The sequence below is a fragment of the Episyrphus balteatus genome, chromosome 2 (genome assembly GCF_945859705.1).
Source record: "Episyrphus balteatus chromosome 2, idEpiBalt1.1, whole genome shotgun sequence".
In the NCBI taxonomy this organism is placed as follows: Eukaryota; Metazoa; Arthropoda; class Insecta; order Diptera; family Syrphidae; genus Episyrphus; species Episyrphus balteatus.
In genome coordinates, this window is record NC_079135.1 from 85,813,261 (window position 1) to 85,838,839 (window position 25,579).

General features: G+C 31.1%; 2 protein-coding genes and 1 long non-coding RNA gene across 4 annotated transcripts; 2 read left to right on the top strand and 1 right to left on the bottom strand.

The window, feature by feature from the left end:
- Positions 1 to 8,271: 8,271 nt before the first annotated feature.
- LOC129908696 (serine/threonine-protein phosphatase 2B catalytic subunit 2) lies at positions 8,272 to 10,449 on the bottom strand. Its single transcript, XM_055985394.1, has one exon. The coding sequence runs from the start codon at positions 9,986 to 9,988 to the stop codon at positions 8,327 to 8,329; it is 1,662 nt and encodes a 553-aa protein (XP_055841369.1). The 5' UTR covers positions 9,989 to 10,449; the 3' UTR covers positions 8,272 to 8,326.
- Positions 10,450 to 13,608: 3,159 nt separating this feature from the next.
- LOC129908697 (actin-related protein 2) lies at positions 13,609 to 23,878 on the top strand. 2 transcript variants are annotated; one of them, XM_055985395.1, is made up of 8 exons: positions 13,609 to 13,837; positions 17,706 to 17,816; positions 18,027 to 18,041; positions 22,100 to 22,315; positions 22,386 to 22,595; positions 22,794 to 22,943; positions 23,020 to 23,298; positions 23,365 to 23,878. In XM_055985395.1, the coding sequence occupies exons 1-8, from the start codon at positions 13,790 to 13,792 to the stop codon at positions 23,533 to 23,535; spliced, it is 1,200 nt and encodes a 399-aa protein (XP_055841370.1). In that variant the 5' UTR covers positions 13,609 to 13,789; the 3' UTR covers positions 23,536 to 23,878. The 2 variants fall into 2 exon arrangements, with proteins under 2 accessions (XP_055841370.1, XP_055841371.1); XM_055985396.1 differs by lacking the exon at positions 18,027 to 18,041 and having other exon boundaries at positions 13,611 to 13,837.
- On the top strand, positions 13,852 to 14,641 carry LOC129908698 (uncharacterized). Its single transcript, XR_008771313.1, has 2 exons — positions 13,852 to 14,142; positions 14,210 to 14,641. It is a non-coding gene; the product is annotated as an uncharacterized LOC129908698 (long non-coding RNA).
- Positions 23,879 to 25,579: the final 1,701 nt, after the last annotated feature.

Genomic DNA, 25,579 nt, shown 5'->3' on the forward strand with positions numbered 1-25,579 from the left:
TTGAACTACTTTTTCAGTATAGCAAAGTAGATCAAAGTAGTTTTAAGTACTAAAAAGTAGATAAATATTTCCAAAGGAACGCAGCTATTATGTACAAACAAATTGCAGATAAGTTTGGACAAAAATATGAAACCTGTCAAATTTTAGAAGTGGGGATGAAATCCTCTCAGAGATAGAAAAAATTGGGCAAAAGTACGCAAACTCATGTAACATTAGTTATACATTTTTATTTCATTTTTGGCACACAAATTGAAAATGCCAACTTTGGAATTAATAATATATTAATATATATTGGAATTAATAATAAAAAAAAGATCACTCAAAAGTTTTATTTTGTATTTAAGTGCCTTATATCATGTTTTCACTAAAATCCAAATGAGATATTTTCGTAAACTATTTCATTTTGAATGTCAAATGGTTAATGGTAAATTGCTAATCCTCATCGAGGTAAAATGGATCGAAAGATTAATTTGAAACTAAAGGCCCCAACCCATAGAATCCGTTCCACCCGTCATTGTGTCAATCAATCCGTTGAAATTGAAGGATGGGACAGAAAGGGGTGACCCAAAGAATACGTTGCATGACGGATTGCTTTTTGACAGCTCACTTTTAATTCCAAGGTGTATTCGATATTTTCTCGATGAATGTGCACTAAGGAAGTTCTGATGCAAGAAATTGTTAACTATTATCGTTGTTCTTTTTTTTTTAATAAAATAAAATACGCTACTAGATTTTATGTATGTACTTGCTCTTCAGTTAAAAACAATTTTTAATAACAGATTATCATTTGCATTTGTAGATATGACTTTGGCATAGTAAAATTGAACTCTACAACAGAATTTTAGTATTCAATTGATATAATTTATTAGATATATCATTAAATGTTACTTTTATTACATTTTCTTCACAAATAAAGAACTAAAGTTCACAATTCATAAAATCAGAAAAGAAAAGAACACAGTTCTTTGTTCTGAAATTCCCCGGTGTGCACTCCGAAACAGAAAATCGAACTGATCTATTGTTGACAACCAATGTCAAAGGATACGACAGATGAAAAAGTAGAAAGTTGGGCTATTTCTTCCGTCGAATTCGTCTACAAATAATTGATTTATTTTATTCATTTATCACATAATACGATATTTTGATAGGAATAATTATATTCCACATAGTGTAGTTCCGATAACCAATGAAAGATACAAAATATTTTGCTTATTTTTTACTTTGGTGTACTTAGCGTAGTTCCTTCAACATCAAGTGCGGTCCTACCTTTATTTTAATTATTCTTTCAGATCATTGAACACTTCTACATAAGATGTTTCCAAAATGATTGGAAAGTGGAAGTGTTCATCGCTTTTGACAGGATCTTTGGAATAAGTTCAGTGGGGAACTTCCAACGATTGTCAGTATAAGAAAATAGTCAAAAGAAAACAGAAAAAAAAGAAAAAAAAAAAATTTACAGCTATAGCTGGGATGGTGAAGACATACACAAACAAAAGGAGGCGCGAATTGTGATAGAGTTTTGTGAATTTAGTTCGTGTTTTCCAAAATAAATATGTAAAATTAATTATTTTTTTTTTAATTAATCGGAAATAAAAACTTTAAATTTGAAAACAATCGCGAAATATAAAAGTTTTTGTGGTTAAATGATTTCGAACACACAGTGTTTGTTGTAAGTGTGTGTGACAATATGTTTTTTGTTTACATTTTCCCTGCCGAGATATGTCAAATTAGAAAAGGAAAAGACAAAGATAGTTTTTGGAATTTCCCTTTATGAAAAAAAAAACACCGCCAGAAACAAAACAATAACAAACGTTTAATGGCGTTTTTAATTGGCAATCCGGAATTGTTCTTCGATTCAGAATCACAATTGAACAGTTTTTTATTCCGAAGAATCTGAAGTTAACATGTGCCACCTGCCACATATATGTGTAATCGCGCCAAACTTCATTTGTGTTTGTGCTGCAAACATTTTGTACTGCTAACATTTAAATCGATGAATGTGTGAATGACTCTGCTTCTGATTGTGTTTTTAAAACCAGAAGAGAAATTCTGTTTTTTTTTTCAGAATCAGAACTGTCAGTTTTGGTTTTTGTTTTTTTGTGAAATTTTTTGAATCCAAAATGGATGCCATGCTATGGTTTTTGTTTTTTTTTTTTGTGAAAAAATTTGTTTGCATCCATCATGGATGTAACGGCCTTCCACTGCTGAGTTAATATTAAAAAAACAAAAGCGACTTTTCTGACAGACAGCTGCCAAAGTTTATGTACAGTGGTGCCAAATATTTGCATGGATTTCAAAAATCAATATAGATAAACAAAAAAAACACACCTATGGTTTTTTTCAAGATTTTTTGTAAGTACATAATTATATGTATGAACATATTCCGTAGGAACATTTTTTCATCTTCCATTTGCCAGGAAAAGTCTGGTAAGTGTACCTATGTATGTACATATATAGTATATACATAATGTTCATAAGAAAAAGGCCGGAATATTTGAAGGCTCCAGGGGAAAAACAGCACAAGTCCATTCCAACTCATTTCGAGAAAAATGCATTTTTAAATTTTGTTCTCCATACAACTTAGTACTTAAAGCACACAATTTATTTATTTTGTCAGCAAGGCTTAAATTTGTTTTATAAAAGTAAGGATGCCATCAGATAGTGGTCAGTAAATACTACAAGACCTCATCATTCGTTTATTTTTGACAAAAAGTGGACATGTGCCGTTTTTCCCCTGGACCCTTCATTTGCTCTTTGCGTGCTATAGGGGCGTAAGTGTTGCACCCCTATTACGATTTTCAACTATCAATTCTTTGCCCCTGGGTAAAAAGGACTTACATAAATGATAGTTTACCAGAAAATCCGATTGAAGTTGAAAATCGATGAATTTTTGAGCATTGATCCTCTTATTTTTATAAGAAAGTTACTCTAAATTTATGTTTTTGACACCAAATAAAAGAGCTTATTCTCTTTTCATCAAAACCCGAAAGTGCAATTTTGTGACTTAACCTCTTTGTAGCCGGAAGCAAAGAATTTATAGTTGTTAAAAAAAATTCGATCTCTTATTTGCTTTGAAAAAAATTTGAAAACGAAGAATGATGCTAACCGTGAAATGTAACTGAAAAGATCCATTAAAAAAATGACCAATTTTCCCCCATTTCGATTTTAAAACATCAAATTTTAGTATTTATCAACTATCAATTGATAGTTGACAGTCGTAATAGGGGTGTTAGGTCCGTTTAGGTACTTCCTAGGCTAAAATATGATAAGTGGCTATTAAAAATGAAAAACTATGAAATCACGTAGGTAGATACGAATTTTAAAATTTTCACTTTTGAATAGCTATATAAAATTTAATGGAGTGTGAATTAAATGGGTCTAAGATAATTTTTGGAAAAGCCCAATACAACAGCAAAGAAAAATCGTAAAAAGTAAAAATTGTCGGATGTAAAAATCAGACAGAAACCTTACGTTCAACAATTTTTTTATTGACGATTTAAGGTGGTGAATGCATGATTCAACATCGGTTCAAGTTCTTCAAATTGACCAAGTTTGAGATATTAGTTGCGGCAACCTGTTTGAAATAGAGTTAATTATAAAATGTATGTACAACTTAGGGAACCTAGAATTGCTAAATTTAATGTGCCATAGGGGAGAGTGGGGCAGTTTTGAACACGGGGCACATTTGAACACTGCATATAAAATTTTAGTATATCAATCTTTTTTAGAAGTATTTCGATATTTGAACCCGTCAACAAGATATCCATAAATGTCAACGAATTTCCATCGTTATCTCGGCTGACTTTCAGATTTATAGGTGGAAGGTGATATTTATAGTGGTTTTGCATTATTTCAGTTTTTTAGTTGTAAGAGTTTAAAAAAAAATTGGTACGTGATTTCAAAACGCAATACAGTTTTTGTTAATGGTTAATGAATTTTAAACTAATTGACGGTGAATTTTTGAATGAATATATTAATGTTAAATATTTATTCAACATTTTATGTCGTTGACACAGTGGGGGCAGTTTTGAACAAGTATGGTGGGGCACTTTTGAACATGTTCAAAACCGCCCGAACAGTTTGTATCAGACATTTAAAGGACACTTGAATGTGTTTTATTTAATAAATCGTAATGTTCTTATAAAAAAAATAATGAAACAAGCATTTGTGGGCAAAATTAAAGAAAAAATGGGAATATGTACAACATAATTGAAGATTTAAAAAAATGCCTGAATTCTTCAAGTTCTGCTAGACTGTTCTCGATGAGAACTTTATTATATACCGCTTAAGCGTTATAGAAATTAAAGTCAAGCTACCTAATGCTTGTGCTTAATGCTCCTGGTACATGAAGAACATCCGCTTTGTTAACATTTGGATTTAATGTCTATAAATATATCTATATACATATATTGAAAATAAATCTATTTTACTCTGAGAAGCATAAATGGTATGAATACCATTTTTCTAAGATATATTTTAAATGAATTTTTCTTGGCTTTTGTTTTTCTTTTGAACTTATGAATGTGATAAACTGATAACTATACTTTAAATTTTAATGTTATTTTTTCTGAGTTTTTATTATTTTTTGGTTAATTGAATATGATATAATAATCAATTTGGAGTTTTTGTATGTTCTTATTAAAAAACTAATAAAAAGTTAAGTATTATTTATTCATTACAACGAAATTAATACTGATGTTTAAAACTGCCACTTTCATGTTCAAAACTGCCCCATACATGGGGCACTTTTGAACATAAGATCTAATATTGGTTAAAAATTAAAATTAAATATAAATAATATGCTAAAATAACCAGATATAATTTAAAATCGAAGTTCAATATCACTGCTTCATATAAGTAAACTTAACAGATCAATAAATCGAATAAATATCTTTCTAGCAGTTGCGAAAGCAAAAAGTGTTCAAAACTGCCCCACTCTCCCCTATTCATAGCTGTTTAACTTAAACTGGGGCTAATCCAATGAATTTTAAATGGGATAAACAGGAGTTTTTTAGTAATTCTCGACTTTTTAAAAAACACACTCTGCATTTACATGTGTACCTACCTACCTATACTTTCTTTTTATTAAAGCATGCGAGAAGTCTCGCACGGGTAAGCTAGTTATTCAAATATTCAGTAAACAAGGTATCCGTCGGAGCAGAAAATTCTCCGATTTTATACGAATCATACTTCCGACAGGCAAAATAAATCTTCGTTTGTATGAATTCAAACAAATTCAACAAGTAAAATGTGTTGCACCTTTATTCCTTAGAATATCTTTATAAGATGAAATCGATTACTCATTCATAAGGACAGATTATACTTTTTGCATCTTTTACTAAAATGTGCTATGACAACAATGGAGGTAAATGTAATACCTACTCACTTTAATTTATTGAACGCTGTTAATTCGGTGTTTTAGTTTGATAATACTCTATTTGGAACTAATAATACAATAATCATGAAAAAAGAACTGTAGTAAATGTGTCACACCCGTTACAATGAAAAATCCTTTGATTAAATTCATATAAAAAAAAACTTAAGGTACAAAAAACATGGGTTCTTAGAGTTGTAGCATCCTTTTTTCTTAAATAGACCTTAATACAGTGTTAAGAGAGCCCGAATCAGGACAACACAACTTTGTACACCCCGACTCACGACAGCCCGATTTAACCCATAGCCCGACTCAAGATAACCCGACTCATCGCAACTCGACACAGGTAAGAATTCCAACATAATTCAAATCCATTTTTCAAAAACTTCAACCAAGTGAAGGGTCGCAATTGTTCTTTAGACGTAATTACATCATGGATTTATTGATTGACTTTGTTCGTTTGTACATGACGTTTCTTTATTTTATTTGCATGAACAGTAATATTATAGATTTGTTAACACTTCACCGCAGACGTCTGTACGTGACTATGGAATGCACTATAGATGTCTTTAAGAAATCGGTTTCCACAAAAATCAAATATGCGAAAAAGTACAGGTTTGTATGTTCCTGGAGGAAAAACGTTGCCTCAACATGTTCTTCAATATGTAATTTTGGTACCATGAAGTTGTCCAACACAGCTTAAAATAAGATTTTCTTCTTTAACTTTTGAAGTAAGCAAGAAAGTGTGAAGTAGGCTGATACTTGCCTATTTGTTTATTTGATGTGATAAAATGGAACCCTTAGTTAAAAATGCTTGTATTTGACTTCTTAACAAGAATTTTCCACGAGCTTAAAAAATAGGACTGCATATCTAAGTTTATAATGTCCATTAACATCCCTTGTCATCTTCCACAGATGCTAATTCATGCAATTTAGAGTAAAAGATTATTATAAAAAAAAACAACACCATGATTCCTAAGACAATTTGCCGTCGTGTTCGTTAATTTAAAAAAAGGACTCCATCGAATGCCACAAGATCTATAATGAGTGACCGACAGACAATGAAGAGTTTCAAGAGTCATTCAACAACTCGAAATCGTAGTAGGGATATGCACCAGGGAAGAGCGGATATACTGCTCTTTATTGCTCACCTGCTTGGAGATAAAGTACTTACTTTGATAAGTAAGTGAATATCCTACACAACTTTCAACGAAGACATGAATTTAATAACACAATGTCCCAAAAAACAAAGAACCAACGGCTAAATTGGTATTTCCATTTTTAAATGAGACCTGAAATAACCCCATCAAACAAATAATATCGTTAAACGGTCTGAATTCCACTAATTAAGAAAAAAGGTAGGTCTGAAATCTCCTAGTACAAACACTAGCATATGCAAAAACATCAGCATTCAATTTGCATCAAAAATTAGGTCAACTCGACAAAGCCAACAGGAGGATAACTACGGTGAATGATGTTGGATACTTATGATCCTCTTGACTAAGATCAAAATAGGACCGGTTTAGGATGAAGAAGGAGTTTAGTATTCGTATAGAAAGCATCTGGAGCTGTCCCCAAAACACTGCTTTGCAATGGCCTCAGGTTATCCTTTAAGGACCTTGTTAATTTCAGTTGACTTGAGTCATGAAATTGAAAGCAACCAATTCGAGTAACCTAACAGAGACGGAAAAATGGTCATGATACACTGTTGTGCAAGGCCTTGCTTTAATCATTTCAACGCACAGCGCAGATCGGTTGGAAAATGTATTATTTTCGGTGTACAAAAGTCAGTTTTGATTGAAAATAATTCAAAGTTTAAAATATTAAGGTCTATAAGAAAGCAGCTATACATATATGTGTGTACATATTTCTAGATACAGCAATGCTACATATCTGGATATATTTTCTCCTTTGTCCTTAAAATATAAGAAAATAAAAACAAAACAAAAATTGAAAAAAAAAAAGAGAAACTAAAAGTATATTGCAATCTTGGACTATTTTCTTTCTGTTTTTTCTTTTTTTACATCTTATATTTAATTAACATGGCAAATATAATTGTATTTCATAAAAATATGTGTTGTAATTTAGGGATGTGTATGTATGTGTGTTTGTTTGGGATTTTGTTTTTAACATACTGAAAAGCGTGTGTCCCTCTTTTATTTACTCACGATGGAAAAGTATAAATAACTAATCTTTACACGCGCATTTTCAGTTTTTCCGTATTTACTTATAATTTTTTTTTTTTTTGTATTTAATTTAATTTTATACTTAAGAATTCTGTTTTTTTGTAAATTTAAATATAACTTCTTTTATAATATATATAATATGTCTATAGATTTTAATTTTTTTTTTTTTTTTTGTTTTCTTTGTTTTTTTAATTTTTATATACGAGTATATAAGCATTTTTAAAATGGTAAAAATTTCGCTAGAGAAAAATAAAAAATCTAAAAATACACACTTTTGCTTGATTTTTTTTTTTTTTTGTTTGTTTTATTTAAAAAATAAATTAAATTGTACACATCGATTAAAAAAAAATGATAGAACAACAAAATATATAAAAAAAAATAAAACACTAAAAATAAAAAAATTAATAAACTTAAATATATTTAGTAAATAAAATTGCTTTTTAAGGAACACCAACTTTTAAAAATTATAAAAAAAATAATTGATAATTTTGAATTTGATATTTTTGTTTTTTTAAAGATACAATTTCGAAACTAAAAAAAAAACCTTTTCATATTTTTAATTTTCCTAAGATTTATGGTAAGAAAAAATGTATATAATAATATTTTTTTTTTTATGTATGTATAATTATAATATATATATAAAAAAAAAAATTAATAAGAATTTTTAATAAAGTACAGTATACCCCGGATTTTCACAACAATGAAACACGATTTGCTTACTGGAACTTTTAGTTTTTTTTTTTTTTTTTCAATATTAAAAACTAAATTACCCATTGATGGACGACTGGGTGGTGGACTTATCATCTACAGGAGTAGGTGGAGCATCCCTCCTCGGAGGCATTCTCTCATTAATCGCATCCAATCCCTTTGCTTCAGCAAACGATGTTATTTTATGATTAGGTGAAAATCCTTGCATAGCATTTTTCAGCGACTGTTTGCCGCCCGACAATGCTCCCAATGGCAATGCACCAGTCGGTGTGAGTCCTTTCAATTGCAATACACTCTCAGATTCTTCACGCAATACCGAAAAGACCCGTGCCATTTTACCAATAGCTCGAATCTTATTGCGTATAACTTCCTTACGGAGGGCAGCATCCTCAGCATCAGTTAGCGGATCCTCATCACTTTCAGTCATCAGCTCATCATCCGAGCATATATTTAAAACATTGACTAACATTTCGGTCACCTTTTCACCAACAAATGGCAACGACCATGTAAAGACATCCATAAAATTAGGCAACCAATAAGGATGTGGTGAGCAATTAAATTGTCTTATATTCATTACATTATTCTCATATTTTAAAACTGCTGCTTTATTATTATAAACATCCAGATAATTGGGTGCCGAAAATATCGTAATGAGTGATGGAAAACCAGTTGTCTGACTCTTCCGATACATTCTATATCCGGCATCTTGTGCCTCATGAGCTCTAATAATCGACAGCAAATTATTATTTTGCAGAAAATCGCAACATGCTGCATAACTATAGAAATACGAACATCCACGAACCGAATTGTGGGTATAGAATTCAGAGTTCTTTTCATTGCCAAAATCTTCCAACGGATCAGACCAAAGCAGATCGCACATTGGCCCAAATGCTGGTGGTTCTTTGAACCGATCCAAACGACGAATATCCTCGAGTTCGTGTATCTCAGGAGACAATCCACCATGAACACATAGAAATTGTTGATTCATTAGCGCAGCCAATGGCAAGCAATCAAATGCATCCATACATGCATCATAGACACATTCCGAGTATTTGATCTTACATTCTTGCTTGAATGTGAAATACTCGGTCAAATGACGACACTCGTGATTGCCTCGCAGCAAAAACAACGTCGTCGGATAGCAGATTTTAAGGGCCCACAAATACAAAACGCATTCGATACTAAAATAACCCCGATCAACGTAATCGCCTAAGAAAAGGTACTTGGTGGAAGCGGGCGATCCGCCCACTTCGAACAATTTCATGAGATCATAGAATTGTCCATGAATATCGCCGCACACTGTAACAGGTGCTTCGATTTCGATCATAGTCTTTTCGGAGCGCAATAAGGCGGCACCTTCGCGGATAATACGTAACGCTGGTGCTTCTTCAATGCGACCTTCGAGTATAAAATGTTGCTTGAGGACGTCGGGTTGGGGTTTGCCTGTCCTAGCATCAAATATCTCGGCAATAGTTAGCTTATGACTTGGCGGAAATGGGACACTATCTACGATTCGGTCCTTGGTTCCGGTAAGCGAGGCTTTCTTGGCGGCGGCGGTCTGTGGTGGGGGACCATCTGGGGTAGATGGTTCATCGTGTTTTGGTTTAGCTGAATTTTGATTTGATTGCTGTTGGGTGGCGGCTGAAGAATTTTGGGATTGACTAGACGACCCAGTAGCAGCAGCCTGGTTTTGGCTCGATTGATTATTTGACGAAGACATTTCTTTTATAATAATAATAATATAATGACGAGGCTTCGGGGGAGTGTGAAAATAATATAGAACTTTCACTTGAATGTGGTGATGTTATTTTGTTGATGGTGTCGCAAGTTTGACGACCACCGAATTGCATAGAAAAAATGTTATAAAATTTGTTCTCTTCTTCCAATCAGATTTTTTTTTTTTATATTCAGATAGATTACACTGAAGAAAGAAGGAAGGTACACAAAACTCTGTTCTGGTGGAGAAAAAGCCAACACTTTTTTATTAGAGTGGCGAGCAAGTTTTTTTTTCTTTTTTTTTTCTTTTGCACAACACACGTCGAAGAGAAAAAATCAATTATTCCACAATTTTTGTCTACAACATTTTTGTGATGTTGTAAGTAAGTTTGTTTGGTAGAGTTTGTATTTTTTAATGTTTTATAGATTTTGAATTTGAGTTTTTTTTAATAGTTTTTTTGTAGATTTTTTCTTTAAAAATTTTTTTCTTTTGCTAAATGGAAATGAACTATATTTGTCAAAAAAGAAACTATACTTTTATCCATGTTTTTTTTTTATCCCAAAAGTTGACTGTCAAAGTTTCGTTGAGTTATATATTTTTTTTTCTTTGAACACACAAAATACAGGGATGTATGATGAATAGAAATTAGGTTGGTTTGATCCGCTGTATGGATTTTTTTTTAATGGGCCGCCTCCACTGGGACCGGTTGATGGACGTGTCTTAAAAATAAATTTGGCTTTTAAGCCAAACGTCAGAGTGTCGAAGAAAAAATAAAAAAAAAAAAACAGAAAAAAACTTTTGACATTTCAATTCTGAGGAAAAGTGGCGTGTATTACAACTTAACTACATACACCACTTTTTGAAAAAGTACAAAAGTGAAAATATTTTTTTTCTGGCTAGCGCATTTGTTTTGTAAAAAAGAGTATACAAATTGTTTTTAAGACCAAAAAATAAGCTTTCTGCATTATTTGTTTTAATTTTCCAGCCCGAAAAACTATACAAAAATGCGTTTGAAAATTTTCACTTTTGTACTTTTTCACTTTTTGAGCCAATGTAGTTAAGGCTTTATGCATATGTAATATGTATGCATTTGTTTTGATTTGATTGGTTGGTTCTTTCTTGTACCTCTTTAATAAACAGTTATGATAGAACGGAAAAAGACAAAAGACAGATTGCTTAAAAGTCCAATTCAATGGAGTCAGAAAAATCTTTGTCCACACAGACATATGGCGTTTTTCTTTTTCACCTCTGCCAAAAAAAATATCTGTGTTTATTTTTTACCTCGGATATATCAGAGCACAACATTTTTTAGCTTTAAGCTTCTAAGGGCCAGTTGTACAAATATTTAATCCGTGGTTCAGCAACTTTTATCTTTTGAGTCCGGTGGAAAAATTGATTTTTAGCACTGGTTCTAGGTCCATATAGGTTGAAACAGGTAAATTCATCCTTGAACCAAAGTTGATCCACTGCTAATCCGCCGAAATCGGCGAGTTAATTTCTTGATCCGAGGCTGAACCACGTTTGTACAACTGGCCCTAAGTGCTAGTTGTACAATCGTGGATCAGCCTTGGTTCAGAAATTTAACCCACCGATTTCGGCGGATTAGCTGCGGGTCAACGTCGGTTCAAGCATGAATGTGTCTATTTCTTCATATATGAACCTTGAACCAGTGCTAAACTTCAGCCCTACTACCGATTTCAGAAGATAAAAGTTGCTGATCCACGGATTAAATATTTGTACAACTGGCCCTCCCGACAAACAATTTTGGTTCTATAAAGCTTTACAGATGCAATTGTTGCTTCTATAAAGCATTATTGCATTATTGTGACACCTTTTTTGCTATCGCTTTCATAAAAATATATATTTCTTTTTTCCATTTTTTAACACAAAAAACAAACAAATTATAACTTAAATCTTTTATTTTATTGAAATATGAGGTTATTCTTCAAACTCTTATTTGCAAAGAAAATATTTTTTTTTTTGCCTGCAATTAACTTTTGGAGACTGCCTCATTTTCTTCCTGAGAACTCGAACTTCGTTTAACCATTTGAGATCATTTGTTGTTTTAAAAAAAACAGAGATCCTTTTATAAAATAAAAACAGCAAAAAAATAATTTGCAAGTTTTTTTTTTTCGTTCACCTATGTATGTACATCTGTGGAATTCATTTCCTTTTAAAGGTATAAGCCTGGTACGCTGCTCGCGCTAAATTTTAGCTGAGATAAAATTCCCATACAAGTTATCGATAACTTGTATGGGATCCATTTTATTTCGGCTAAAAATTTTCGATAATTTGTATGGGAGCTAAAATTTAGCTGAGATAAAGTTCCCATACAAGTTATCGATAACTTGTATGGGATCCATTTTATCTCGGCTAAAAATTTTCGATAATTTGTATGGGAGCTAAAATTTAGCGCGAGCAGCGTACCAGGCTATAACTACAACGGCCACTTTTTGGGAAAAGTCAAAAAGTGAAAATTTTCAAACTCATTTTGTGACAGTTTTTCCGACCACAAAATTAAAAATAATGATGCAAAAAGCTTACTTTTTGGTTTAAAAACAATTTTTCTAGTTTTTTTTCCAAAAACAAAAACCTAGCGCTAGAAAGAAATAAAAAAAAAATTATTTTTGTAAATTTTCCTCTTTTTCACTTTTAAGGTCATTGTAGTTATGGCTTAAAGAAGGACACTTTTTATAAAACATGAATATAAAGCCTCAACTACATTTCGTCGACCTAAAACAAAATTGTTCTAAGTCCTTAAGAAATCCTATGTAGATACTTAGAACAATTTTGCTTTAAGCCTGATGGTACGCTGCTGATGCGAAACGAAAAATTATCAAGTCTCCAAAGTCGACAACGAAAATGCTAACAAAAAAATATCATCGAGTATTCTGTCAAAGTCAAAATAAAAAATTCAAAATTAATTTAAAATCAAGAAAAATCAACAGAAAATAATTTTTATAGCAAGAAATAAATGAATTAAAAGTGAAAAAACGTCAACACAGCTCTTGGAGTCAAGAAAAATGCACAGAACAATAAAAAGTAAGTGACAAATGAGTGAAAACTCTCCAATTTTTCCCTAGAGCTGCGTACTGAAAAACGAAAAGCAAAACGAAATTTTTCGTTCAAGATTTCGTTATGGTATTTTTGTATGGAAAATTTCGTTTCGCTTTAAGCCTGGTACGCTGCTCGCGCTAAATTTTAGCTCCCATACAAATTATCGAAAATTTTTAGCCGAGATAAAATGGATCCCATACAAGTTATCGATAACTTGTATGGAAATTTTATCTCAGCTAAATTTTAGAGCGAGCAGCGTACCAGGCTTTAGCTGCGTACTAGGCTTAATACTTGATGGTATTTTTTCGTTAAAATATTCGCTGTTGACTTTGGAGCCAAACGAAATTTTCCATACAAAAAATAACAAAACGAAATCTTGAACGAAATTTAATCTATTATGTTTTTGTTAAGAAAAAAGATTCTTGAGTTTTTTTTTAACTTGTGTCTGTTTTTGTTTTTAATTATTTGAACTTGGCACCACTTTTAACATCCCTGTCTTGCGTGACTAATAAAATTATATATTTACGAACGCGCCCTTCTTGAGTCATGACGAATTTACCTCCTCGAAAGCAAAATTTGACAGTCCTTCAAGTTTCTACTTATTATTTTTTGCATTGAGAAGATAAAAAAAAGTTCAATTATTTTACTCATATAAGGAAAATTCATAATTTTCCTTAAAATATATTAAAACAATAATAATAAACATTATTTCCTAACTGTTTAATTAGTCTAAAATAGTTAGTTAAAATGGATAGCAAAGGGCGAAATGTTATAGTTTGTGATAATGGCACCGGTGTATGTATGAATTTTTCTTTTTTTTATCTTTCTTTTTTTTTTGGGACTGTGTTTTCTATAAATATTAAACTTTTAACTAATTTATTGCAAAATTTTTAAATAAATATTTGAATTTCATTTCAAACAAATATCGGAATATTTTTTGAAGAAATTTTTATCCAACTTGAGCAAAAATTATTCGATATTGATTGCACGGACAAGAGTGTTATCTATGGGATTATGTGTGTGACACATAAGTGACCCGCCCTCATTTCTGGATGCCTTCAATTACCTATGTTCTTTTTGGGGGGATACCTTATCTCTCGGTATAATATTTGTTTGCAATTTTTTCATGTTATTAGGGTTATTTTTTTTTATCAATATCATTCATAGGAGTAATGAAAGGGTTATTGAAATGGAAAAATTGGACAGATGTTCATTGATTCACTAATAAAAACTTTTCTATGGAGCATATTATCTTAGTCTGATTGACTTAAACATTTAAAAGCAATTCATAAAGTCACTTAAATAAAATTAAACTAAAAAAGATAGTAAATAATACTTGAAGTGATGGAGTTCAAAAAATTGCTATGTTATGGAAAGCCTGCGGTCCTGGAAGTTTAAATAGTCCTGGGTGCCTTTCCCAAAAGTATTATATTCAAATTAAAGACGAAACATCAATTGACACCGGGATGTATTTAAGATAATCGCATATTGTACAAAATTATAGTAAATAAAATAAAATTATATTGCCAGTAACCTTGGGTTGGCAATATACTATATAATACGGGTTTTTATTTTCCAACCGATTACAGAACCCAACCAGCCTCATTCCGATTGAATGTAATGGTCGAATGCACTCCGTCTACCCTGTCCCTGTCTTAATATTTCTTCAAATACATACTGTTGAATAAAAAAATATTAATTGCTGGTAATATGTTTTTTGTACTTTGTGGCATACATATCTTTCCAAGGAGTGAACTTATTTTAACATCGTTTTAGAGAGAGCCAGAAAATTGCGATTGAAACTTCAAATGGTAAAAAACATCCCTTGCAAAATATTCGCTTATTCGATCCCTAAAATTAATTTTCGCTATTTTCGATTATTGTTTTTTGATCTGCAAACATTATTTTCTGATAATAATTTACCTCTAAGTCAAGTATAGGAGAGTAACGGTTTGATATAACCACTAGAAAGCGATTCCAAAACACTAGTTAGCACAATTTGTAGCTGCTTTGTCGTAACAATTAAAGAATTTCCCAGCTCAGCTTGCTTCTAAAATTTCGAAAGAAACGGCACAACCAGCAAAAGTTTGTCTTATGTCGAATGCCTTTCAACCACTTGCAGTCGCTACTAAAGTCGATAATTTTTTTACATCCAGATGTATTTTTTAAACTAGTGAATAATATGGCCGTAAATGAGTACAAATAATAAACTGATGTATGTTTTCAAGTTTTATTCCTGCCATTTTTGTAATTTAAGTTATAACTACAATGGCCACCTTTTGAAAAAAAGTGAGAAAATTACAAAAGCAAATAATTTATTTTTTCCTACAAAAGGCAATTTTTCCCGAAAAAAAACTATAAACTAAATTTTTGAAGCCAATATCTATGATTTCTGCATCATAAAATGAGTTTGAAAATTTTCACTTTAATACTACGTTTCCACCTACCATAAATTCGAGATTTAGCTAAGTAGATTTAGCATAAATCTCGAGTTTTATTCTAAATCTCGGATTGAAAGTAGGTGAAAATCTTAGATTTAGGGTAGCTGAACCCAAACCTGAGATTTAGCGAAGTAGATTTAAAATAAATCTCGAGATTTGTTCTAAATCTACTTAGCTAAATCTCGGATTTAGCGTAGGTGGAAACATAGTATAAGACTTTTTGCAAAAAGTACCCTGTGTAGATATACCTTTGATACTTTATTAATAATATTTTCTAAAATGAACTCGAAATAATTTGTTTTATTCCTCCCTACACACGATGTGGATGCTCATTTTCTATGGCAGCACTTCGAATGCCTTTCAACCACTTGCAGTCGCTACTAAAGTCGATAATGTTTGGCTTTTTAGGAAATTTAAAATGGTAGCGATCTCTTTTTGTCATTGTTTTTGTGTCCAAGTGACCGATGAAAAACAAAAGAATAATATACAAAACTTCATAGTAAAAAAAAAAAACAACGTAAAACTTGTGTATTTTGTCCACTAAAAATGATTTATATTTCAGAAATAATATACAAAAGTTGGTACTGGCTCTTCTCTTCTTTACAAAATTTTAGTTTGGTTTGAAGTTTTGCATTTGGCAAAATTGTAGTGTGTGTGAAAATCTGTGTAAATCTGTCTCAAAAAAGAGATTTAAAAAGGATCGGCTGTTCGGGAAAAAGTATCGAATTTTTTTTCATTGGAACTCATTTAAGGAAATAATAGAGACTGCAGATCGAATTTTGGTTCATTGGAATTCGACATTAGAAACACATGGTTACGTTCATAAAGGAGGTCAAGTTTTATAGTTTTTTGGCCAATGTCCAGTGCAGATTGCGACGATCCAGGCTTTGTCTTTGCAGGGTTTGCAAATAAGTTCATTTATAATAGTTTGCCACATATTCCTGAATGTTAGTAATTGAGTAATTGATTTTTATAAACAATAATATCTCAGTATTGATGATTCTTTTTTGCTTTAATTAGATCTCAGTCCACAAATCACTACCCAGAAGCTTACTTTCATAAAGACTTTTCGCTGATTAAATCTGAAACTTTCTTGATATTAGTTAATATCAGATGATTACTTTATTCGAACCCAATATTAAATAAAAATGATAGTAAATTGAATAAAAAGCCAATATGAAAGTTCTCTTCGTCAAAGTCATCGATGTATTCTAGCCTTGATTCAGTTAGAGGACATCGTTTTATCATTTTTCCGTTCTATTCGATCAATTGCGGATTTCGTTGGTTGAAATTGATTCTAGCATGAGTGTCTTGGAACTTCTCCTTTGGCTTCTTTGGGTAGATTATTTCAAAATTTAATAAAACTTTCACATCGCATTATACCGCACTTTTTTTTCCCATATTCATCAAATCGAATGACGAAGTGCCTTTTACAAAGCAAGAAAATTACTTTTTCAAAGTACAACACAAAACCTAAGTACAATAACATGCGAACTAGGCTTTAACTAACCTTCAAAAGAATGGATTACTTGATTTCCGTTTTACATTATTGGTTTGTGGTCAGAAATCGGTGAACTACCGTTCTTTAAGGGCTAAATGCGCTTGTCTTTTTTCTTTTCACATCGCAAGCGTTTAACTTAATACCAAGAGTAGGTCATTAGTTCTCTAAAAAATTAAAAAGTAAAAGATTGTCTACGACGAATATTCCTACAATATCGGATTATACACATCTGGACGTATGCCACTAATTGTTAATGATTCAAGTTTACGTTGACTTCTCAGAAAGTCTAGCGCCAATAATTTTCTATATCATTATCAAGTTCACATTTCATTCAGACTCTAAAATATAAAATTTGTGCGAAAACAAAAATTACAATGTGATCGAAGTACTTATTTGTACTTAAATGTATACCTTTCCAGAAAAACGTATTAAACGAAAAAATTCCCGAATCTTTGTATTTCTTTAAATTTGGAGTTTCTTTATTATCTTTGTTTGTAAATATTGAAAATCACTTTGGAGTTTTAATCAAAACCCAAAAAAAATATCCTACATTTAGAACGAGGCATATAATTTAAATTTTCTGAACTAGACATTCGTAAAGAAAGTGCTCCAGAGTATCTTATATATATTTGATTATTTTCAAGTATTACCAACATATTTTTTACTTAAACTAAACACAAAGCCATGAATATAAAATCTCAATATTTTTTTTCGTTTTCAGTTTGTAAAGTGCGGCTATGCTGGCAGCAATTTTCCAGCGCATATATTTCCTTCAATGGTTGGAAGGCCAATCATCAGGGCCGTCAACAAAATTGGTGACATTGAAGTTAAGGTTAGTAAACAAAATTCAATGTTTTTCTGTTTCTTCTATTTGTTTAAACTTGTTTATCTATAAGTTAAAGAAATATTGAAGTTCTAATTTTTCAATTTTAAATAATACTAAAATAATTTTTAGATTTTTTTATAAACAAAAAATAAGTTACTTTTATATATTATAAATTTATTCTTTTCTTTCCTTTTATTTTTGGAATTATTTTTACAGGATTTACATGTCGATGTAAGTCTATAGTTTTACAATTAAAAAAAAAACCCACATTTATCCAAAGATTCGATTATTTTGATATGATCATTATGTACGGAAGTTTTATCTATGTGTTTTTTTGTTATTTTATTTATTTGTTTTGATTTTTTTCTTTGATTTATAATAATCCTTTATGATTGCTGTTTGTTGTTTTACCATTAGATATGTTAGCCGTGCGTTTTTATTATTTTATATTTTGATTGTCTTGTTTGAGTGTTAATAGTAATTCAATAAAAACTAGCTAGAGTTTATGTTAGCCGGGTAAACTTTTCTTATTTCGAATAAATACGTTTGTATGCAAAAAGTATGGCAAAACTAATAATTATTTTGCGGCTACCTTAAAAATAACGCCTGTCTAATCATTGCTTGCCTCAAAAGTCCCTCTGTCGGCTCGATTTCTAGCTAATTAACTCAACTGTTGTCATTTTTGACAATTTCAGTAATATCTCTGATTTAGAGCTGATTTAAGTCAGTCTAGAATATATATTTTAAACGTTCAAGAAAACTCATTCAGGTATGTCGAATAAATACAAAAAATGTAGCTAAAAAGCAGACATGTCGCGTCGTACGCACATACAGAATTTTATAAGCTCTAGGGATCCTGTACAATAAACTTCCTTTTGATAATAATGAATCTAATTGTTTGCTTGAAAATAACAAAAATGATTTGAAGTTAAAGCAATAGCTTAAAATAAATTTCGTCACTTGACCCATACTGTAGACTAACAGTATATATCTTTGGCGCCGGGTACAAAGGTGTTAAGCCAGAAAAGGTAATTTTGAGGAAAATGAAATTGAAGTTTCAATTTTTGTTTGTAAATCTGAATATTATTTTTTTGAAAAAGTAATGATTAAGAAACATCTATAAGATCTTTTTTAAACGTCTGTAGGCACACCTCTTTTTTGTGACGTGATAGGCACACGGGTGCGAATTTGGTTTATATTTTGTTCATGTCGCAACTTTTTTCGGTCTCAATATTTTATAGAGAATAGTATATGAAATTGATGTAGAATTTTTCGAATATTGCATTCACAATTTCAAAAAAATATATTTTTACCCTTATAGAGATTTGTTTGGGACCACTTTTTTGAAAAATCGTAATTTGTTTTATTTTTGTCCTGCCAAATTCGCACCCGTGTGCAGACAGAGGGTTAATATCCATATGCTGTTGACCAGAAAATGACCGTTGTTAAAAAAAAATTGTGTTGACTTAACACTTTAGAGCCATTAAATCTTCAAAAAAAAAAAAAAAAAAACAAGACACAAAGAAGTTAAGTCAAGAAAAATCTTTGTTTAAATTGATAACAAAGTTTAATTTATAAAATAAAGTTGGAAATATCAATGTGATTAATTACCAAATGTGAGAACTCTTTTTTCCTTTTCTGTCTTCCACTTACTTAACGCCTTATCATTAATTTTTTTATTTAAAAATGAATACAAAAACAAAGGAATTAAGTCAACTTTCGCCCTTAGTACCACAGAGTTTAAAAAAATTTGTACTTCAACCATTTGTACCGAATCATTTTTAACGGAAGGAGATACGCTAGAGCTATGGCGATAGGACCAAACGAAAGAGAAATAACCTGACTAAAGTCCAACAAAAATCCGAAAATCGATTTTTTTGACTTACCGCCTTTGTATTTTGATCCACAATTGCAGTGCTGGAAAATATATTTTTAAAGAAAGCGTATTCTACAACCAAGTTATCAAGTTGGAACTACACCCTTATTTATACAAATCAATTCGGGAAACCCTTTTCTCTATTTTTCTATTCTCGAAGCTTTGATAGCGCTGGTAGTTTATACAGCGGATTTTTTTTTGTAATAATAGATTTTTTACGAGAAAGCGATTAAACCACCCATTTTGGAGATTTGATTATTCTTAGGCGCAGATCATCTTTCAATAAGATTCTGATGCAATCCCATATCCCTTCCCGATTCAGGTTTACCGTACGCTTAGATGTAAGTTTTTATAACTTACTTAAAATATAGGTCATTTTTGCGAAAACAATACGGTTGCCTTCCAAAAATGTGAGTTTTTAGAAGAGGTTTGTGTATTTTCATACTCGCAGGCAGCTGCTTGTTTAATCAATTTATATTGAAGGTTTTGAATGAACAACAACAACTTGTGTGTGTTACCACCAAGTTCATATGCTGGAGTTATAGCTATTTCACGGGGACCAACCCGATCATCAGACTCCTTTCAGTGGTGCTAAGTCGCTTATGTTCAATTGATTTTAAAAATTGCCCGAGCTGGGCTTGAACTCACGACCTAGCGGTTGGGAGGCCGACGCACTACGCTTCGCAACACCGCTGCCACTTGTGAATTCATAACCCAGAACAGGTTTTCCAATTATCAAGTTCACTTGAACCGACTAGCATTTTTATTAACTCAGACAAGTCTGTTATTGTGCATTCGGTTTCTTTCACTTTTTCTCCAACTCTATTCGTATGACAACAATTCGTTGTTCGTATACAAGGAGGGAGATGAGTGCAAAGAAGTTGACCACTGGTCAAATTTTTAATTCATTATTAGAAGAAGTTTGTGTATTTTTATACTTGCAGGCAGCTGCTTGTGTAATCAATTTATATTGAAGGTTTTGAATGAATGTTTTTAGTATTGCCGTTATTTTAAAATATATTTCTTCTACATTCATAACACTGGTCAACAAAATTTAACTTTTTTTTTGTCACAAGAACCAAAATAAACTTTTTTACTAGTTTTTGGGGTGCCGAATCTGAAGTCAGAAAAATTTTATTGGCCTCCGTTTTTGAAATATTACTGTTATAAAATGATAAAAAATGTAATTTTGGCTGTTTTCGAGGCTCTGTTTTTATGTAGGGTAATTCATTGAAAACAAATTTGTGACGTATATATTCTTCTTTCAAAAACTGTTTTAATTTTCCGGATATACTATCTTTTATTGCTCGAGATATCTTAAATTTGAGTTAATAAACCAAAGAGAAACTAAACTTAATCTAAAGTTTAAGTCCCCCACATAAAAACATAATCTCCAAAACAGCCAAAATTACGTTTTTTTGGCATTTTCTAACGGTAATATTTCAAAAACGAAGGCCAATAAAAAATTTCTGACTGCAGATTCGAGTTCAGCACATCCAAAACTAATAGAAAAGTATATTTCGGTTTTTGTGGCAAAACCTTGTTGACCAGTGTAATCAAATGCGAAAAAAAACTTACGCGATAATTCTATAAAGTTTTGTTTATTTCATTCATAATCTTCGCAACAAACAAAAAAATTTAAATTCGTATGTTCAACAATTAAAGTATGTTAGAGTTCCATGTATTGCAGGATTTTAGGATACCCGCTTTCAAGGCAGGCCACCTGAACTTATGTTCTGATTGATCAGATGTTATAAAAAGTTATGTGAGAGCCTATAAAAACAGATCTTAAGCTCAGGTTGCATGCCTTGAACTCAGAGAATGGTCTTAAAAAACGTGACATTAAGTTGTAGTTCTTTTCTTAATAAAACCGCTAAGCGCTCTGATAACAACTAAAATAGATCTTTCTACTCAAGTGGCGTGAAGGTCGTCTGGTACTTTGTAATAGCGACCTTTTATTATTAATAAATTTAATTTTTGTACCTTCTTTCTAATTAATTTGCATGCATTGAATCATAAATACAACAAATCGATTCAATCATTTTTCCTCACAAAAACTAGTTAATTTTTGTTGTTTTGAGCGCACATATGATATAACTTTCTTTATTTTGCGAATGCAAACAAAGTCTTTTTTATTTTTGCTGTGTTTTGTGTTTTTATTCAATTTTAATTGTTTAATTTTTGTTTTTATTTCAAAATTTAATGATTTCCTTTCTTTATGACAGACAACTTATTTTTTAATACTTCACACCTTTTAAAATCCTTTATATTAAAAAAAAAAAATGTTTTCCATATCTTAAATGGCTCATTTTATTTAAACCAAATATTTTTGTTTCTATCAATTGTATACAAAAATGTGTGTAAAACAAAAAAAAAATACTATGATCATTTGTGTAATGTAATTATTATATAGGATTTAATGGTCGGAGATGAAGCTTCGCAATTAAGATCATTGTTAGAGGTATCATATCCCATGGAAAATGGCGTTGTACGCAACTGGGAGGACATGTGTCACGTGTGGGATTATACTTTTGGTGAGAAAAAAATGAACATCGATCCTACAAATACAAAAATTCTTCTCACTGAGCCTCCAATGAATCCAACAAAAAATCGAGAAAAAATGATTGAGGTAAAATAATAAATTACATTTAAAAAAACTTTCCCGGTTACAATAAAAAACTATTTTTACTTAAATACAGGTGATGTTTGAAAAATATGGATTTGATTCAACGTACATTGCTATACAAGCGGTGCTCACGCTCTACGCTCAAGGTTTAATATCGGGTGTTGTTATTGATTCCGGTGATGGAGTTACTCATATTTGTCCCGTTTATGAGGAATTTGCATTGCCACATTTAACTAGAAGACTTGATATTGCTGGTCGAGACATTACTCGATATTTGATAAAGGTACGAATTATTATTAGATATATTATATATATAGGGGTACTCGATAATGTGGCTCTTTGTTTGCCAAAAATTCGATTCCAATTGCTTTGGTATTATCTAGTTATTCAATTTATATTAAAGTTGACACGAAAGTCCTACTTAAAACCTGTCATCAAATTGAGCAAAATCAATAATACTATATTTTAAAATTACTTGCAGTTGCTTTTGCTCCGCGGTTATGCATTTAATCATTCAGCTGACTTTGAAACAGTTCGCATGATGAAGGAAAAACTTTGTTATATTGGCTATGACATTGAAATGGAACAAAGACTTGCACTTGAAACAACGGTTTTAGTCGAATCATACACGGTAAATATTCTAAGAAAATAGAAATAAATAACTTATGTTTATGTTTAAAAACAAATATCTACTTTCTTTTATCTAGCTTCCCGATGGTCGAGTGATAAAAGTAGGTGGCGAAAGATTCGAAGCACCAGAAGCATTATTTCAGCCTCATTTAATCAACGTTGAAGGGCAAGGTATTGCCGAACTAGTATTTAATACAATCCAAGCTGCCGATATTGATATGCGACCAGAATTGTACAAACATATTGTTTTGTCTGGTGGTTCTACTATGTATCCAGGTCTTCCCAGTCGTTTAGAACGAGAAATTAAGCAACTGTATTTAGAGCGTGTTTTAAAAAATGACATAGACAAATTATCCGTAAGTTAAAAAAAAACTTGAAAGATTTTGTAAAAATTCTTAAACTTAACTTTCTGTTTTTTTTAGAAATTTAAAATTCGCATCGAAGATCCGCCAAGACGAAAAGATATGGTTTTCATTGGTGGAGCTGTTCTAGCTGATGTCACAAAAGATCGCGATGCATTTTGGATGTCCAAACAAGAATACCAAGAGCAAGGACTTAAAGTATTACAAAAGCTCACGAAAAGAACCCAATAACGCGTGGCGCTTCGCTTTCATGTAGTTGTCTTACTTTTAAGTTTAAAATCAATTTTTATATTCCATTATTTGTTATTTTATATTTTTACTGTCCGTATTTACATGCATTATATTTTGTAACTCGTAAACCTTCTTACTATTTAAAATAACGAACAAAACCAAACAAAAAAAAAAAAAAAACATTACGGCTTAGTTGTATCTTTGAAAAAGAATTAGAACATTATAATAATTTGTTATTCTTTTTTTTTATTCGAGGAGTATGTGAAATTTAAATATTAAATGTAACGTGTATAATAAAATTACAACTAATTGTTGTTAGATACTCTTTCACGAAACAAATTAACTACCTTAGAAATTTGTTATATTTTACTTTGCTGTAAATGTCGTCAGTTGCAGAAATATTAACAAATATTGTTATGAAAACTGGAATATATAAAAGAACACCTGGAGCCACACTTGATGCTGAATAAGCAAGGACTACTCCTCGAACATTTTGTATTGATCACATTCATATCATCATAATTGAGTATTGTGTTGAATATCGATCACCAATTCAGATGCTATTCATCGACTTCGATAAGACTTGATGCGTGCATGTTAATCTTTGTTCAATGTTGATATTTGGGAAATCCTTCTTCGAAAAGCTTTACCTTAAAAACAAAGCTATTGAAGCAAAAGCTCGAAAATCGGTTTAACGGTCAATAAGTGCAAAATCAAGTATATGCTGTTTTCAAAAAAGGGACACTTATCATCGACAACGTCAACTTGGGCAGTGTAACTTTGAGGTGGTAAAGAATTTCGTATTCCTAGGATCCGCTATAAACGCAGACAACAATACCAGTGCTGAAATCAAACGGTGGATTACTCTTGCCAACCGCGGCTACTTTAGTTTGAGAAGACAATTGACCAGCAAAGCCCTCAAACTCTGAAGAAGGCGAGTAAAAACTCCTTGGGTTGTTTCGAAAAAAAATTTTTTCAGGCGCTGGTGCTGGTCCCCCAAAGTAAGTACAAATAGAACATTATTTTCTACCAACTATTTACTTGAAAAAATGTTCATTTTCTCAAAAGTTGAGTTTTTGAGTTCTTGTGTCGCATCGGCCTTTGGGATTCAAAATTTCCCAGGACAAGAAGCTTTTTTGTTTTCACCAATATGATGGTATCTTTTTTCATACATTTATGAATTTTAAACAAACTTTTAAGTTTACGGGACTTTAGGCAACCAGAAGTTCTGTTAGTGCTTTACTTGCGATATAGGTACTATACAATTATACATATGTATATCAAGTAATGCATTACAAAAAAAGAAGTTGAGATAACAATCAGACATGAAATTACTATAAAAGAGAATGCAACAAAAGTGGGTCCCAGATGTTCGTATGTCTTAACCGATTAACATAAAACTTTGTATGCCGCATTGTTTTTAGACTCTCCAGAGGGGTTTTCTGAATTATTTTTTTTACCAAAAATAATGGTACCTGTCATACTAATTTGGGAAATTTTAATTTTGTCAAAAACGGATTTTGTTTAAAAAATTCAAATATCAGTTTTTAGGCAATATCTATCTTTTCATGGAATTTTTTTTCGAAAATCATTATTAACGTTACCTGCCATAAAACCATTTTTTCAAATTTGATTTTCTGCCATTAAATTAAATTAAAAACAAAAAATAATTTTGATTTTTAAAAAATTTTGAAATTTTTGTTTGAAAAATAAAATTTTTGAAAACGGGAATTTTTTTAAATTGTAGATTTTTATAAGTAATTTTAACAAAATGACTTACCAATTTTATTTTTGAATTTTTTTTTTTCAAAAAATTATTTAAGAAAAATAAGTTAAAAAAAAAGGACATAACGATTTTGGAATTTTTTTTTCTAAAAATGCATCTTATTAAAAGAAAAGAAATGTTTAGGAGCTCAATTCGTTTTCAGATGTTGTTTTTTACTTTGAAAAACGAATTTTATATTTTGTTCATATAAATTTTCTAAATTTTTATATAAAAACATTTCCATAAACATATTAACCCTGAGAGCAAGTTGTTTAATTT

Coding starts and splice junctions, on each gene's coding strand:
- LOC129908696 (XM_055985394.1), bottom strand. CDS start 9,988: ATGTCTTCGTCAAATAATCAATCGAGCCAAAACCAGGCTGCTGCTACT.
- LOC129908697 (XM_055985395.1), top strand. CDS start 13,790: ATGGATAGCAAAGGGCGAAATGTTATAGTTTGTGATAATGGCACCGGT. Junction 22,596..22,793: donor TTACTCGATATTTGATAAAG/GTACGAATTATT, acceptor AATTACTTGCAG/TTGCTTTTGCTCCGCGGTTA. Junction 23,299..23,364: donor ATGACATAGACAAATTATCC/GTAAGTTAAAAA, acceptor TGTTTTTTTTAG/AAATTTAAAATTCGCATCGA.